The sequence below is a fragment of the Gadus chalcogrammus genome, unplaced genomic scaffold (assembly GCF_026213295.1).
Source record: "Gadus chalcogrammus isolate NIFS_2021 unplaced genomic scaffold, NIFS_Gcha_1.0 GACHA043, whole genome shotgun sequence".
NCBI classification, from domain to species: Eukaryota; Metazoa; Chordata; class Actinopteri; order Gadiformes; family Gadidae; genus Gadus; species Gadus chalcogrammus.
The window spans coordinates 34,289-49,346 of NW_026613478.1; the positions used below are offsets into that span (position 1 = coordinate 34,289).

The following is a 15,058-nucleotide window of genomic DNA, read 5'->3' on the forward strand; positions in this document are numbered from 1 at the left end:
GGTACCGGGCATTGATGTACCAGATAATGAATTACGATACCTGCTTCAGACCTCAAATTTACATTTTTTTTGTGCTAAATGTGCCCGATCTCGCCGGCATTTAATCACCTTAGCGACACCAGTAACTGCTTTCATTTAACCTTGACTGAAGATCATGAATTCTGCTGCATTTAATTGGATACATCATTTAACAGAATGAACGGAGCAAATTTCACCCCCCCCCCCTCCCAATTCAAAGGCCCAGATTGACAGACAGAGGCAGCAAGACCCGGCACAATTAAAGCCGATCTGTATTCACTGGCCCTGTCACCCATCACCATTACTGATGGGACTGTTTGATCATGTCTGCACAGAAACTTTGCTGAACTTCACCTTGTTTTGAAAGAGACACACAGCCGTGACGGGGCTGGAGCCAGGAGGGGGTGGCGTGGGGGTCTTTGAAGGGACGGGGATTGGGGGGGGGGCTGTGGTGGGGGGACGTCTAGGGGTAGCGGTGTGTGTGCGTACGCCTACGTCTTGTCTACCCGCGCTCTGACAGGAGCGCAGCACAGGAAGATACACGCCATTATGTTTATTGTCTCTATTAGAGGTTTAATTGAATTGTTCGGGAAAAAAGCTGAGAGAAAGTGACAATGCTGTCACGTAGGACATTGGAAATTATGACTTTGTCGTGTTCCCTCTCTCTGCAGACAATTGCCCCAGTGATGTGAAAAACTGTGTCAAGTGGCACAGAGTGAAATGTTCGGCAGACACTTAATTGTTTTCGTGCCTTTGACTCCAGAGAGAACAAATTTAATCTGTGCGCCAGACATTTCCTCTGTGACTAAGCCCAACCAGCCAATGCATGTTTGCTTAAGCAGCATGCTCCGGGCTCAAATTTCATATTTTGCAATTACAGTTTTTTTCCTTCTCCCCACCCCCCCCACCCCCCCCCCCACCCCCCTTCTTCTTCTTCTTCTTCTTCCAAGAACAAAAAAAGCTAATGTGTTATTTAAATGAACATAGCTTTGGGATATTTTTGTTAAATATCTGAAACGATTGCTCTGGTTGCTGAGTCCTGGGGGACTATAGGCAGAGGGTCCTTGGGTGATTCAAGTACAACAGGATAAGACACACAAACCCGTCCATCCGTTATGGGGTCAAAACATGCGTCTAAATATATATGTAGCTGGATTGGGTTTGATGACTATTTAGAGCTGCTCTATTAAAAACCATTGACAGTCAGGCCTCCATGTTGGATTGAGTAAAATAAATCCCTGCGTTTCACATTAGCAACAACAAATGAACTCAAGCAGCCTAATCTCATCTACGAGGCTCTCACCTTTCCTAGAATGTAATCACAAGTCCAAACGTGTTAAATGTTTAGGAACAAAAACATGGATGAAAAACGAAATATGCTTTGGTACTCTACATCGTATCCATCAAGATGGAGAGAGAGAGAGAGAGAGAGGGAGAGAGAGAGAGAGAGAGAGAGGGGGGGAGGAAAGAGGGGACGAGAGAGAGAGAGACAGAGAGAGAGAGAGAGAGAGAGAGAGAGAGAGAGAGAGAGAGAGAGAGAGAGAGAGAGAGAGAGAGAGAGAGAGAGAGAGATGGGGGGGGAGAGGGGGCGAGAATGAGAGGGAGGGAGAGACAGAGAGAGAGAGAGAGAGAGAGAGAGAGACAGAGAGAGAGAGAGAGAGAGAGAGAGAGAGAGAGAGAGTGAGAGCGAGAGAGACAGAGACGGAGAGAGAGAGAGAGAGAGAGAGAGAGAGAGAGAGAGAGAGAGAGAGAGAGAGAGAGAGAGAGAGAGAGAGAGAGAGAGAGAGAGAGAGAGAGAAGAGGAGGAAGAGCTAGCATGAAGGATCTTTACGGTACCGTAAGGCGATAAGCCAACAGCACAGCGAGCGCTCAGACTACAGCGTCTCTCCCCCTGGGAACGGGGAGCTGGAGGATGCTGTAACTAGGATGACACACACCATGGGCTTCTGCCAGCTGTGGTTGATCAGTGCTGACATTTGGGAACAGAAGAAAGGCATGTTAAAGGAAATGCAGATTAGCCCGGGCCAAACAAATCCACTCCAGCCGCCACCACAATAACACAAACCATGTGCGCTGCTTTGAAGTGGTGAAAATAATCTTAAGATTATAGAGTGGTCTTTGGTGCTAATTGTCTGAGAGCTGTTTTTCTTTTGCCCCCATTAATTCTTGCTCTGAGAAGCTACCACGAATGTTTCGGCTCTGTATTGTCAACTGTGGTGATATTGTTTGTGACAGCCAACTGGAAGGATGGCAACGTTCATTCAGTGTGTGTGTGTGGTAAAAACACATCGAGTAACGATCAATGCCTTTGTAAACCAGAGTTAACCTAGTTAGCTTTCCTTCCCAAATACAGCAGGAGCCTCTGACAGCAATGTGGTTAATTACCTTTAAGAGAAGTTGACGTTTAACACAAGATTAATTCCAACAGGCAATGTTTATACGAGCCTTTAATGGGCAGATTTAGCTAATTAAGCCTAAAGCCTTTTTTGTCTTTCATGTCTTGTTTGAAGAGTTAGAAGTCCTACACAGGCTACCTATTAAGACATTTTTACACCCCAAACACTGAAGCTAAATCATTTGCCTGTTTAAGTAACCTAGATAAATGCATATGTTTTAAGTAAGTCCATCCTTCAAACGTCCCTGTAAATGCAGACCATAATTGAATGCTATAATCACAGAGACTATCGTAAACAGTATATGGTGACTGAGGCCTGCTGGAAGAAGGCCTATCCCTTCTTATTCCAGTCAGGACTGAGGTTATGCGTATGGCATGTTTAACAGCTTGGTTTGACGGTGTTACACAGTGTGTGTGTGTGTGTGTGTGTGTGTGTGTGTGTGTGTGTGTGTGTGTGTGTGTGTGTGTGTGTGTGTGTGTGTGTGTGTGTGTGTGTGTGTGTGTGTGTGTGTGTGTGTGTGTGTGTGACGTGTGTGTGTGTGCGCGTCTGCCCTCTGTGTTGAAAGTTGTATGGGTGTCCACTGCCACCAAGACTGGATTCATGGCCAGCAATGAATTGCGTGGTGAAGGGTCTTAAGCAGAGGGCTAATGAAGTAAAAATTAATGAAGCACAAGAGCGCCACCATCTCAAGTCTCTTCCATGCCCCATTTGTAATGTATGATCTCAATAAAATCAATCCAATGTACCAGTACTCACTTAAGGTAAGATTAGATTTACAGATTACAACCCTGCATTCCCTTGGTTATAATTACCTCCCTCCCTTCCTCCACGGAGCTAAAGAGTGCTCGTAGACTCTTTGGGGGCTTTTAATTTGAAGGATCACAACATGCAGCACAATGTAACTCGCCGATTGCAAAGTCTTAAAAAGCAACGGGCGACAAGGCGTTGTTACAAAGCCCATGCATACATATGAACTGCTAGAGAACAATATCATGTTGTTTTACCTCCAACTTGAAGAATACCGAAGACTTGTTGAAAGTTGAAGCCAGACCGTAAAAGCGTGAAGGCTGACAGGCAGAGTCGCCTGTATTAGAGCTCCCCCTTCAGGCGACGAGGGGAATAATGTTTTGTGGCCCAGCAGCTGAGAACCGACTCACAGGCCGAGGCCTGCAGGCTGTGGATGAGACTTGAGACGTATAGAGAGAAACACGGCAAACGCAGATATGTTATTCGTTAATTTCATGCCGTCCATGTTTGTGATTTAAATGTAGGTTTTGACATGGTGTCACACGTTTTATGTGTATCGCTTTGAACAGAATATCGGGGTATGTGTACACTTATTTACATGTCACATTTACCTCCTGTAATGATGTTATCGTAGCCCTATATTTCAGGAGTATGTAGCCTATCTCGACCCTCGACCCTACCCCCCCCCCCCCCCCCCCTACATACGATTTAAACAAATTGTAAACTGAGTAAAGATGAGACGATGAACCTTATCTACCTGAAATACAAAATAAAAATAAAAACGTAAAACGCTTTGTCTTCAAATATTTTAAGTACAGATTTGGCGTAGATACATCCACAAAGGCTTTGGAAGAAGTACACATACAAAAAATATTGTCAAGTTCAGGCTCCTGCCTACCTCTCCACCTCCGTGAACGATTCTCTATTTATAATGTCATCTTATCACCCTCTCCTTGAAGGCAGCAGCAAGTGCACTTATGCTTTCCTTTGTTAGGGTGAGTTGGCAATTTCCTCTGAGATGGAGCAACTGCAAGCGGCTCTCTCTCTCTCTCTCTCTCTCTCTCTCTCTCTCTCTCTCTCTCTCTCTCTCCTGCTCTCTCTCCTGCTCTCTCTCACACACTCTTGGGCTCTCTCTCCCCCTCCCTCTCTCTCTCTCTCTCCCCTCATTTTCCTGCTCTCTCTCTTCCCCTGTCCCTCTCTCCCCCCTCTCTCTCTACCCCCCCCCTCTCTCTCTCCCCCCGTCGCTCATACCCTCTCCATCTTCTCTCTCCCCTCTCTCCTCCCCCTCCTCTCTCCCCCTCTCCCTATTCGCTCTGGTTTTTTGTTTGATAATGTCCCTGGCACCTGGACACAAACTGCTGTTTCAATCAGCAGCCCGGGGAGAACATGAGGACAGGAACATGTCACATGTGACTGCTGCCAGCCGCGGACCCTGCCACCGCCATTTAGCACCAGCACTCTCTTTACTTCACTTTCCCGGACCCGAGGGTCAGCGCCAAGGGAGACGCTATCTGGAAACTTGTCTTTCGGGGAGACGGGGACAAAAACACCCTGAAGTGAAGGAGCTGTCTCCCGCTCTCCTCCGAGGAAATGTTGTTATTTGGCTCCATTTTTTTTAAATGGTTGCTGTGATGTAAGTTGAATGTTGGATAGCAACATGATTCCGGGCTATTATTTATTAGTAATTGCATGTTTGGTTGGATACTTTAGATATTAGAAACCTTGATTTGTTCTTTCTTTAACCGCAGACACATCGCAAGGTTGTTATTAATAAGCAGCAAGCTGGTTCATTGCAATGATCTGTCAAATTCTTTGGGGTAAATTATAATTAATCAGTTGATTTTGAGCCGCATTGCGACTGCAGTGCCCATAGTAACGGCGTCTTTTCATCTGTTGCTACAGCTCCACTGTGGACCGGCAGGACACAAATTAACTGCCTACCCGCCACCCTGCGGCCTCAACGAAAATATCGCTCAATCAAAACCCTACAGCCGCACGTTAAAACCTACCGTACAAACCTGGACAAGTGAGATATCCTACCGTACTACGAACCCGGAACAGTGAGATCCTACCTGTACCAGTGAAATCCTACCGTACCTGGACGAATGAAATCCTACTGTACCTACTACCTGGACCATTGAAATCCTACTAAACATACCTGGACCAGTGAGAAAGAACTGTACTACAAACCTGGACCAGTGAGATCCTACTGCACATGGACCAGTGAGATCCTACTGCACATGGACCCGGACATATAAGATCCTGCTGCACATGAACCTTGGCCTGCAATATAACTCCCAATACCTCTTGTTAAAATAAGAATTCAAACCCCTGCACAGTGCCTCTCCATACAACCCCTGCAGAGATGGGATGAGTTTAGCCTGCTGAATGGTCTGTTGTGTGCTGGAAAAAACCCAGCTCTATAGTGGGACAGTCTAGGGCCAAACCCAAGAGCCAAAAGGCTCTTGGGTTTGACCCCAAGTGTGTGCATTCTGACTGGAGGCGTGCTCGACCAAGGCACAATAACAGGCAAAACCCGCTCAAAAACGACATGGATTTCATAAAAAAAAAAGTCTAAACAAACGAATACACTTCAGTGCAAGTTGCCGTGGAGACAAGCATCAGCTGAATGACTGAATCCTACCTGGGGGCATCGCGGCCTTGATGGTGTGGTCTAACCAGAGGAGCCAGACCATGGTGGGGCCGGGCAGGGGGGCATTTGTGGTCTGTCAATAGGACCGGTGAAGTATGGGTTCGGGCGGGCCGGTATCGTGTACCCGTGGTGCTGCTCAGTGTGGCAAGGCACTCAGGGCACTTCAAACCCCCCCCCCCCCCCCCCCCTCTCTGACAGAGCCTCTTTACAGGTACCCCCCCCCACCCCATCCCTGCCGCTGCTGCATGCTACTCATTTACTGCTACACTGGTTTTCATAATTAGCGCCGCAAGGCCTCATTAAATCTGCTCTAATGAATAAATATTGTATTTCATAGCCTGATTACCAGATCAGCCGAATGCTTGAGCGTCGTAAACAATTATTTCCCCTAAATATTCATCACCCCAAAGTGGATGATCATTGGTATTTAATACAGTAGCGCTATTTTCAAGTGCATCTTTATTATGCTAATAATAGTTTTTGAAATGTTCCTTTTTTGGGGACGGAAAAAGAAAATCTAACCTCGGAATAACATTCATATACATAATGTTATTCCGCATATGGAATTATTTGTGTAACCTTAGACAACATAAACCAGACATTTTGAGGCAGAGTATTTAACAATATATGCACAAATGTAAAACGTTGTCGGATGCCACTTTAAACTTGCATACTAATCATTTGTTTCAATCTTTAGAATAATTATATTGGGCTCTTTTTTGCGAGCTGTTTTCGTATTGTTTCGTGGAGGCGGTTTGGGATAATTTATGACGAATCCCATCAGGCATGAATATTGTGAAATGCAAGTTTCTCTTCATCTAAAGGGGTTATGAAGGGTGATGGAACAGAGAAAAACACTTGGAGAAAAAGTAATTTTATGGGTTTGCTAATCAGAACAACAATTTCCAATCAGTCAAGCAAAGCGTAATGATTGACTAGTGTTGACTGACTGCTTGAGTGAACTACCATTAAACATTAAGCAGAGATTTACTTCTGAATGCACAAGTCCATTCAACAGTCAACGGATTCAAACGGGGAACTAAAGGAAAATAAAAACGTCTGAACGTCTCACTATATCACACCGCTGATGCAGTTCAACTCAACCGATAGATTATATTGTTTGGCCGTCAGTAAATATCACTAATTAAAACTGGGGTTGGCTTAGTTCAGGAGGCAGAGCAGGTTGACTTATAACCGGTAGGTTGCTAGTTCAATCCCCGGCTCCTCCTAGCTGAGTGTCGCTGTGTCCCTGAGCGAGACACTTAACCCTAACTGCTCCTGACGAGCTGGCCTTGCATGGTTGACTCCGCCGTCGGTGTGTCAATGTGTGCATTTACCATCGCTAAATGCCCTAAATGTAAATGTAAATACAAAAAACGAATCACCAGTGTGATGTGTTCATCAAAAGCACGTGCATTCATAACTAAAATCACAACATAACAGCTCAATGTCAAATAAGAAGCACGGACATGTCCTAAATCTAAATTTAGAACGCCTCCACCGAGATGTATGGGTGATAAAGTCCAAGAAGAAGAGCTCTAAGTGTTATGACGCATGCGGAAGAAGACGGGTCAAACCTAGTGCGTCTCAGGGCTGCGAACCGTCCACAGCTAATTCTGTGTCATTATCGCACTTCTGAACAGAAAATAAAGCCCATAGGTCTTTTGCCACATGAGTGCCACTTGAAAACCTTTCCAACTTAACGCTGAAGCATCGCAAGAAACGATGGGAGAAAAAAAAAGAGATGAGCGGGAATGTTCTTTAATAGGACAAAATGATTTACAGGTATGGGATCCCCATTAGACTCTGCTAATTGTTTCCAGACCATTAGTGACAGTTATCTAATGAAGGATATTTAACTAGGTACCACAGTATATCACAGTAGGCGACGGAGCCAAGTGCGTATGTCCTTCTCTAGTTCACTGGCATTGCCGGCACAACGGCCGTCCAACAAGGACTATTTGACATTGAGCGGGTTTGATCTCAGGGCGAGAGGAGATACAAGCTGTTCAACTCCACGGACAAGGGGGAAGGAACGAGACACAGTATAATGACACTTCCTGTTTATAAAAAAGAAAAGGCATACGGGGCATTTGAATGGAGGCCAACTCGCATGTGTCCAATGTGTTACATTTAAAACAATGTAAAGAAATGATCTGATCTCGGGGGAACAACAACGGCTGACACTGAACGGGAAAAGATGCCAGCTATTTGGAATTGTCGAGTAATGAAATTAGTGCGTAGGGGCAGTTTACAGTAGCGACTAAAAAAAAGCAAGGACAAAAATCAGCTTGGCTACTGCGATGTGCGAACTTTGGCAAAAAACTTTGCCAACAAAGCTCGAGGAATAATACCTCTCTCCAAAAAAGCTTGTGTTCAACAGAACACAAGGGAACAAAATATACAACATTCAAGGAACGAACAAGCAGACCCAGACGCGGCACTTGAAACTGCATTAACGCGCAACATAAGCGTGTTGTCCTGAGTACTGCCTTGAAGGGATAACCACCGGGTTGAGGACATGTCAGCCACGCAGGGAGCAGGACACCCAGGGGTCTACTCAGAGTCCTCCTCCAGCTTCTTCTTCAGGCTGCAGACGCACACAGAACAACAGAGGACCCACGTTAACACTCAGACACGCACACACACACTGGGTTTAGACCGGAGACGTTCAGAGATACAATTTGTCCTTCCCGATACCGATTACGATTCCTCAACGGGAGTATCGGCCGATACCGAGTACATACACAGATAAAGCATTTAGCATTGCAACTACTCATGATACTTATTCTTACTGAAGAGTTATGTTAAGATGACAGCAATGTATAGTCGATGCACTTACTGGCATAACTTCTTTATTTTATTTTCTAGAAATTTAAGAAGACATTTGTATACTTCTGGTTAAGTGTGAGCATCAATATTTTTCCGACGTTGCAGCTCGAACGCACGTAGGTCGGAGATTATCACCATTTCCCATCGGTGCATAGGCTTGCGTTCTCGCCGATACTCAATACAGCATCGGAGGATTTTCCGATACGGGTATTGGTGTCGGAATCGGAACGACTCTAGTTTAGGACAGACGTGGATGAGTGTGGCCCGGGCGGCGGCCTCACCTCTTCAGGTAGGCGTGGGCGTTGTCGTAGCCGTGGAACTGGGCCAGGTACACCAGCACGCCGGTGGCACAACGACCATCCCTCGCCCGGCAGAAGCTGCAGTTGCAGATCCCTCGGCAGGGCGGGCACTGCCACTCCTGAGCAGAGGGGGGCAGCGAGCGCTCCGTGAGCTTCATTTACATTCAGGGCATTTAGCCGACGCTTTGATCCACAGCGACTCACAGTAAGTACATTCGTCAGAAGAAGAAACAACTATGTATCGTAGGGCCGCTCGATTATGGGGAAAAATCATAATCACGATTATTTTGGTCAATATTGAAATCACGATTATTCAACCGATTATTTTTTGAGTTTGAAAACATGTTTTAAACAGTATGAAAACATTTATTCTTATGTCTCTCCGGACTCTTTTTTTGGAACTGAGAATTTTGAAATTTCGCCTTAAAAAAATACACAAAATGGTCAAAAAGAAAATGTTACAATCTAAAATGATAAACAGATATGTATTCAGCTGTTCTGTCCTTTCTATAAAACATAAGAAAATAAAAATAATAACGTTAATTTTGTGATCGTTTGGCGCTAAAATCGAAATCGCGCTCAAAATTTGAGTAATCGCCCGGCCCTAATGTATCGCTGTCTGTACATTAAGGATAAGGGTAGAAACAAGTGGCAAGCAACAGCAATCGTTAGGTTAACCCATTCCCGGTAAACAACAAAGATAGCTCGGATAAGATGCTACACAATGCACAGTACTGTTTTTAAGTGACAGGACGTACAACATCCAGATACTACAGCAGAGGTTCCAGATGCTCGCCGCGCCTTCATATGTTATGAACCCGGAACGTTTCCACTGGGACTCGACCAGACTGCCCGGGACACTGTCCTTCTCTTTAGACTCACCGAGTCCAGCAGCGCCGCCCGCACCTCCTCCCCGTAGCGGTTCCTCAAACAGGGGCCGCAGAACTGCCCCCTCACCCCCACACACTCTGGGTTACGACAGCAGGTCTTGGTGTCGGTCGTCTTCTGACGACACTGGTGGCATGTGGTTCCCTGGACGAGAAGCGCAAACAACGCATGAGAACCTCGAAATAATAAACTTTTCTTGCTTTTTTTAGGGTTGCAAAAAAATGAAATCGTATTTTCTTTGCATAAGTTGTTTGAGTCCCTTGATTTCATTCCTTAAGCAAATTTATAAATTCAATTTCTTAACAACGCTGTATAAAACAAAGACCACATCGTGTGTGTGTGTGTGTGTGTGTGTGTGTGTGTGTGTGTGTGTGTGTGTGTGTGTGTGTGTGTGTGTGTGTGTGTGTGTGTGTGTGTGTGTGTGTGTGTGTGTGTGTGTGTGTGTGTGTGTGTGTGCGTGTGTGTGTGTGTGTGCGTGTGTGTGAGCAGGGTGGAGACTCACGGTGGAGCTGTTGTAGACCTTCTCCTTCACGTTGGTGCAGATGCGGTTCAGCTCCGTCTCCGTGACGTCCTCCACCGGCCGCACCACGTGGGCGGTCGTCAGCGACCCCGAGTACAGCGACCGCCGCGCCGGGGCCTGGAACACGACCGGGGCGTGTCGTTGGTTATCATGGTTACGAAAGGGTGCGCTCAGTCACGCGTGTGTCGGACACGTTGGCACACGGCTGGCTCTGTTTCGCCCCCGTCTTCCCGCGATTATGTCTTCCATGCATGTCTCTCCGTCGTTAATGCGTGTGTTTTCATGCCTGTGCTTGTTCTTAAGGTTTTGCTGGTGTCTTCAGTAAATTTCCCGCCTCAAGACCCATCTCTTCTCCACTGTCTTCTCTTAGCCCCACCCCCCCTCCCTCCTATCCACGCGTGTGTCAGTGCTGCATGTGTGTTGTTTGTCTTACCACCACCCTCCCCTCAGTGTAAGGCGACTTTGAGTCCTAGAATATTCTATTCATAACTGTTCGAGGTTCCAGCCCTTTCCGCCCCCCCCCCCTGCGGCTGCTGTCCCTCCCCAGGCCAGAGGTTCTGAACGACTCGCCCGGTTGAATAAAACCAGAATGGCCGTGGTACGTACCGGCTCGTAGTAGCGGCTGCGGCGCACCAGACTGAGCTGGTCCTGCTCCTCTTCGTCCTCCTCCTCCTCCTCGTTGTGGTTGTCGGGGGTGGGGGGCAAGGGCCCATCCCCCCGGGCCCTGGAGCGGGTCTGGGGCCGGGACGATACCTGCTGTCTCCGGCGGACCCCCGGGGCTTTGTGTGCACGCCGGGGCTGAAATAGAGAAGAGAGGATGAGATTCAACAGACAAAAAGCGCCCTAGTAGGAACTCAGCTACAAACTCTGATCTGATGTTTACGTCTCTCCATGCTGCTATTCTGGTCTTTCTATATTGCACTTTTAGTATTGCACCTCAATAACATACCTCGAAACACCATGAATATTATTTTCTTTATAATGTATATGCCCAATGTCAGTCTGTATATGATGTGTTTATTTGTTGTTTTTTGTACTTTTATGATATATGTTTGAGTGGTGAAAATATTACTCGCACATTTGGAGCAATTTCGATCTTGTGTAATTGCTTGTTGCATTGGTCTGTTACGACAATAAAGTTCCCTTTGACTCTGATGTGAGTTGAATCATCAACAGGTGGTCAAGGGGGTCTTCTGCTCTTACCGTTGACGGGAGGGACATGGCCATTCTCCGGGGAAACAGACCGGGCACTTTGTTTATCTCCGCCATGAGCTTGGCGAGCTGAAAAGAGAAGAGAACCGGTCGGATCAAAACACAAGCTCTGGCTCCTCTAGTCATGCCTGAGCATCACCACGGATACGTGGTGATGCTGATGGTGAACGATAAACAGGCAGGAGTCCTCGTACCATCTCCTTGTTCTCCTTGATGTTGATGGCCCGTTTGTCCAGGAAGTTCTCCCCCTCCTCCTCCTCCCCGCCGGCCAGAGGCTCCGGGGCCGCTCTCTTGGGGGCGGTCTTCCGGGCCGGGAACACCATGGCAACCTTGAGGGGCGTGGCCTTGCGAGCCGCTCTCCGCGGTTCCGACCGGACCTTCTGGGAAACCGGAGAAGACACTCGCGTTAAAATACAGCCACAGTTTTCTTTTAAGGTATAAATGGTAAAAGGACTGCATTTATACACGTTATTCTAACCAGTGGCCGCTCAAAGCGCTTTAGAACATTGCCCGACATTCACCCATTCACGCACCGACGCCGGTGTCAACCATGCAGGGCGACGGTGGAGCGGTAAAGGGTTCGGTGCCTTGCTCAGGGACCTTGACACGCAGCTAGGAGGAGCCGGGGTAGAACTAGCAACCTTCCGGTTCCCAGCCAACCCGCTCTACCTCCTGAGCTGAAAAAACTACCAATATAAAACGAGGGGTGATGGGAACGTACCATGGCTCCCATACTGGTGCTGATGGCGGTCTCGAAGGCGCTGCAAGCCTCCTCGGTGGGGGACTTGAACACCTTTGGGGGGGTCATCCTCTTCGCCGGTCTCAGGTTGGACCTCTGGAACATCGAGTTTAAAACGTTTACGCCTTGGTTCATGATTGTACTTTACGCTTTAACTGAAGCGGTTTGAGGGTTAATTTTACCGTGCTTGCGAAACCTCCATCGGATCCGAAGCTGTCACAACTATCATCGGAGGCGGAGGCAGAAGAGGAGGAGCAGGACGACATGGAAACGCTCCGGAAGCTCCTCAGACTCATCCTGCTGGATGGGGGCAGGGCCGCAGACTTCTACGATAAAACACGGAATGAGAAACACGCATCATGCACATGTAATAACTAATAAATAGTGGGTTAAGGGCGTATCGGTGAGACGGGAGTACATTGAGAGAAGCATGTGGTAAAATCTAACGTTGTGCACACACACGGAAGTTAAATGCTCAAGTGGCGCCCATGGAAGTACTTTAATAAGAATGCTACTGTAACAATAACACGCTTCAAAGTGTAATTACAACCACAAATCATTATTATTATTAAACTATTCACAACCACATAAGTTGTTTCACATGGAACAGGAGAGCGAATCAAGAACAATGCATTCGACAACTGACTTTGTTAAGTTGCTTTAAGTAGTTAAAAAATCAATACATAATTTCACATATAATTGTCCATGCATGATTTAACAACTAAGCTTTGTGAGCATTGAAAACCAACTTTTTAAGTTTGGCTACCTAGCTTAATGTCTGAACGAATACCACTCGCATTGAAGTTATTCCTTTTTAAACCCTGTTTAACGACCAAAATAGAAATTCAATGTAGATCATTTCAACAGTCAAATAAGCGAAATTAAGTATATTTAAAATGTTCTTACCATAGAACGAGTGGAAGGCATGTTGAGGCACAGCTTCTCAAAGTGAGCAGAAACAAGTGAAGAGCTGAACACTACAATGCAACTCCTGCAGACGTCTGCGTCCTGAAAGAGCAGAACATTTCCCGCGCCAGGACTGTCCTGGAAGCTGCCTAAAATAGGTTCGTGGATGCGAACTAAGATTAATTATTTAGAGATCATTATGACGTTGACTAAATTTACAGGCTTTATAGAACCAGTGTGCCTAGATACGACATATTTCTTGAAAATTAAAAGATATATTTCTCTGTGTTTATATATGTTTTATACACACTCTCTTCCAGGTTCTCGGCAAATGGCGCGAAGTTTTCGCTTGAATATTAACATAGAGCGCGCGTAAACTTCTGCTGGCAACTTCCGCTTTCTTATCTTGGCCAGTATGATTGCCGTTTGTGTTATCATTCATATATTAAGCAATATCAAAGTGGTAACGCCGATAATAAATCACACATATCTGGAGACAGAGCGACTCAAGCACAACAACGTTCATATTTAGTTTTTTAATAATACAAACTTTTAAAAACTAAAAATATACATCATAAAGATATATGTGCTAAAAACGTTCATGGACCAGTCTTTAGGGAGCATTTCTTTTTTCATCCAAATTCCGGACCAGCTCATATTTAGGTCAATCATATATTAAAAACAACACTGTGCATTTCTTTATCCCAAACGCACAATGCCATCGGCTCTTCCTTGTGCGACAGTCCAGGTGCGACTCACAACCGTCGTCCTCACGACAAAGTCCGACCCCCGCCACGCCCACCTCCTCCGCGCCCGCCGCCGCCGCCGCCGCCGCCGCCGCCGCCGCCGCCGCCGCCGCCGCCGCCTCCTCCCCGCCCGCCTCCCCCCCTCTTCCCCCTCCCTCTGACCTGCTTCTCCTCCGGCCTGGCTGTCCGTTTGGGCCGCCCCACCTTGGTCCACCCCCCCTCCCCGGCCTTCCCCTCCTCCCTCTCCTTCCCGAACGCCTCCATCACCGACTGGATCCCCGGGATGGCCTTCTGCGCGCGGCCCTGCGTGTAGCTGTTGCTCCGCTGCCTTCCCGGTTTGGCCACGCCCCCGGCGCCGGCTTGGCCCTCGCCCCGCCACGCCGCCCCGCCGGCGCTGCCCCGCCTCTCCCCGGCCCCGCCCCTCCAGCCGCCGTAGCCCGTCTGGCGGCGGTATTCGTGTACGGCGCCCGCGCTGAGGCGGCGCCGCGGGTCCCGCTCCCGCTCCCAGGTGCTCTCCGACACGGTGCTGGAGGGGCTGCTGCCGCGGGACCCCAGGTGGAGCGAGCGGAGCCCCGGGGGCCAGGCCCGCCGTCGGGGAGGGCCCCCCGCGAGTCCCCCCCCGACCACGGGCAGCCGTCGCCGCGGCTCGGGCTGCGGCGCACGGCCGCCGCGTAGGTGGACGCCTCGTCGCCGTACGCCGACAGGAAGCGGGGCAGGTTGCGGGCGTGGCCCGGCGTCTCCACGGCGACCTGGGGCTCCTGCGCCAGCTGGTTCCTCACCTGCTTGGAGCGCAGCTGCTGCATCCATCTTGGGTCCACGTCTGAGGGGGGGAGGGGAGAGGGGAGGGGAGAGGGGAGGGAGGAGAGGGAGGGGAGGGGAGAGAGGAGAGGAGGGAGGAGAGGGGAGAGGGGAGAGGAGAGGGGAGAGGGAGAGGGGAGAGAGGAGAGGGGAGGGGAGAGGGGAGGGAGGAGAGGGAGGGAGGAGAGGGAGGGGGAGGGGAGAGGGGAGAGGAGAGAGGAGAGGGGGAGGAGGAGAGAGAGGGAGAGGGGAGAGTGAGCGGGAGAGGGACGGGAGGGAGGAGGGAGAGGGGAGGGGAGAGGAG

General features: G+C 48.3%; 1 protein-coding gene across 1 annotated transcript; it reads right to left on the reverse strand.

Moving 5' to 3' along the window:
• Positions 1-6,121: 6,121 nt before the first annotated feature.
• cdca7a (cell division cycle associated 7a) lies at positions 6,122-13,321 on the reverse strand. The gene is made up of 10 exons (XM_056584956.1): positions 13,211-13,321; positions 12,487-12,630; positions 12,287-12,400; positions 11,760-11,945; positions 11,557-11,634; positions 10,960-11,151; positions 10,336-10,470; positions 9,828-9,977; positions 8,928-9,064; positions 6,122-8,404 (listed from the first exon to the last, which is right to left on the reverse strand). The coding sequence occupies exons 1-10, from the start codon at positions 13,229-13,231 to the stop codon at positions 8,371-8,373; spliced, it is 1,191 nt and encodes a 396-aa protein (XP_056440931.1). The 5' UTR covers positions 13,232-13,321; the 3' UTR covers positions 6,122-8,370.
• Between the last annotated feature and the right edge of the window lie 1,737 nt (positions 13,322-15,058).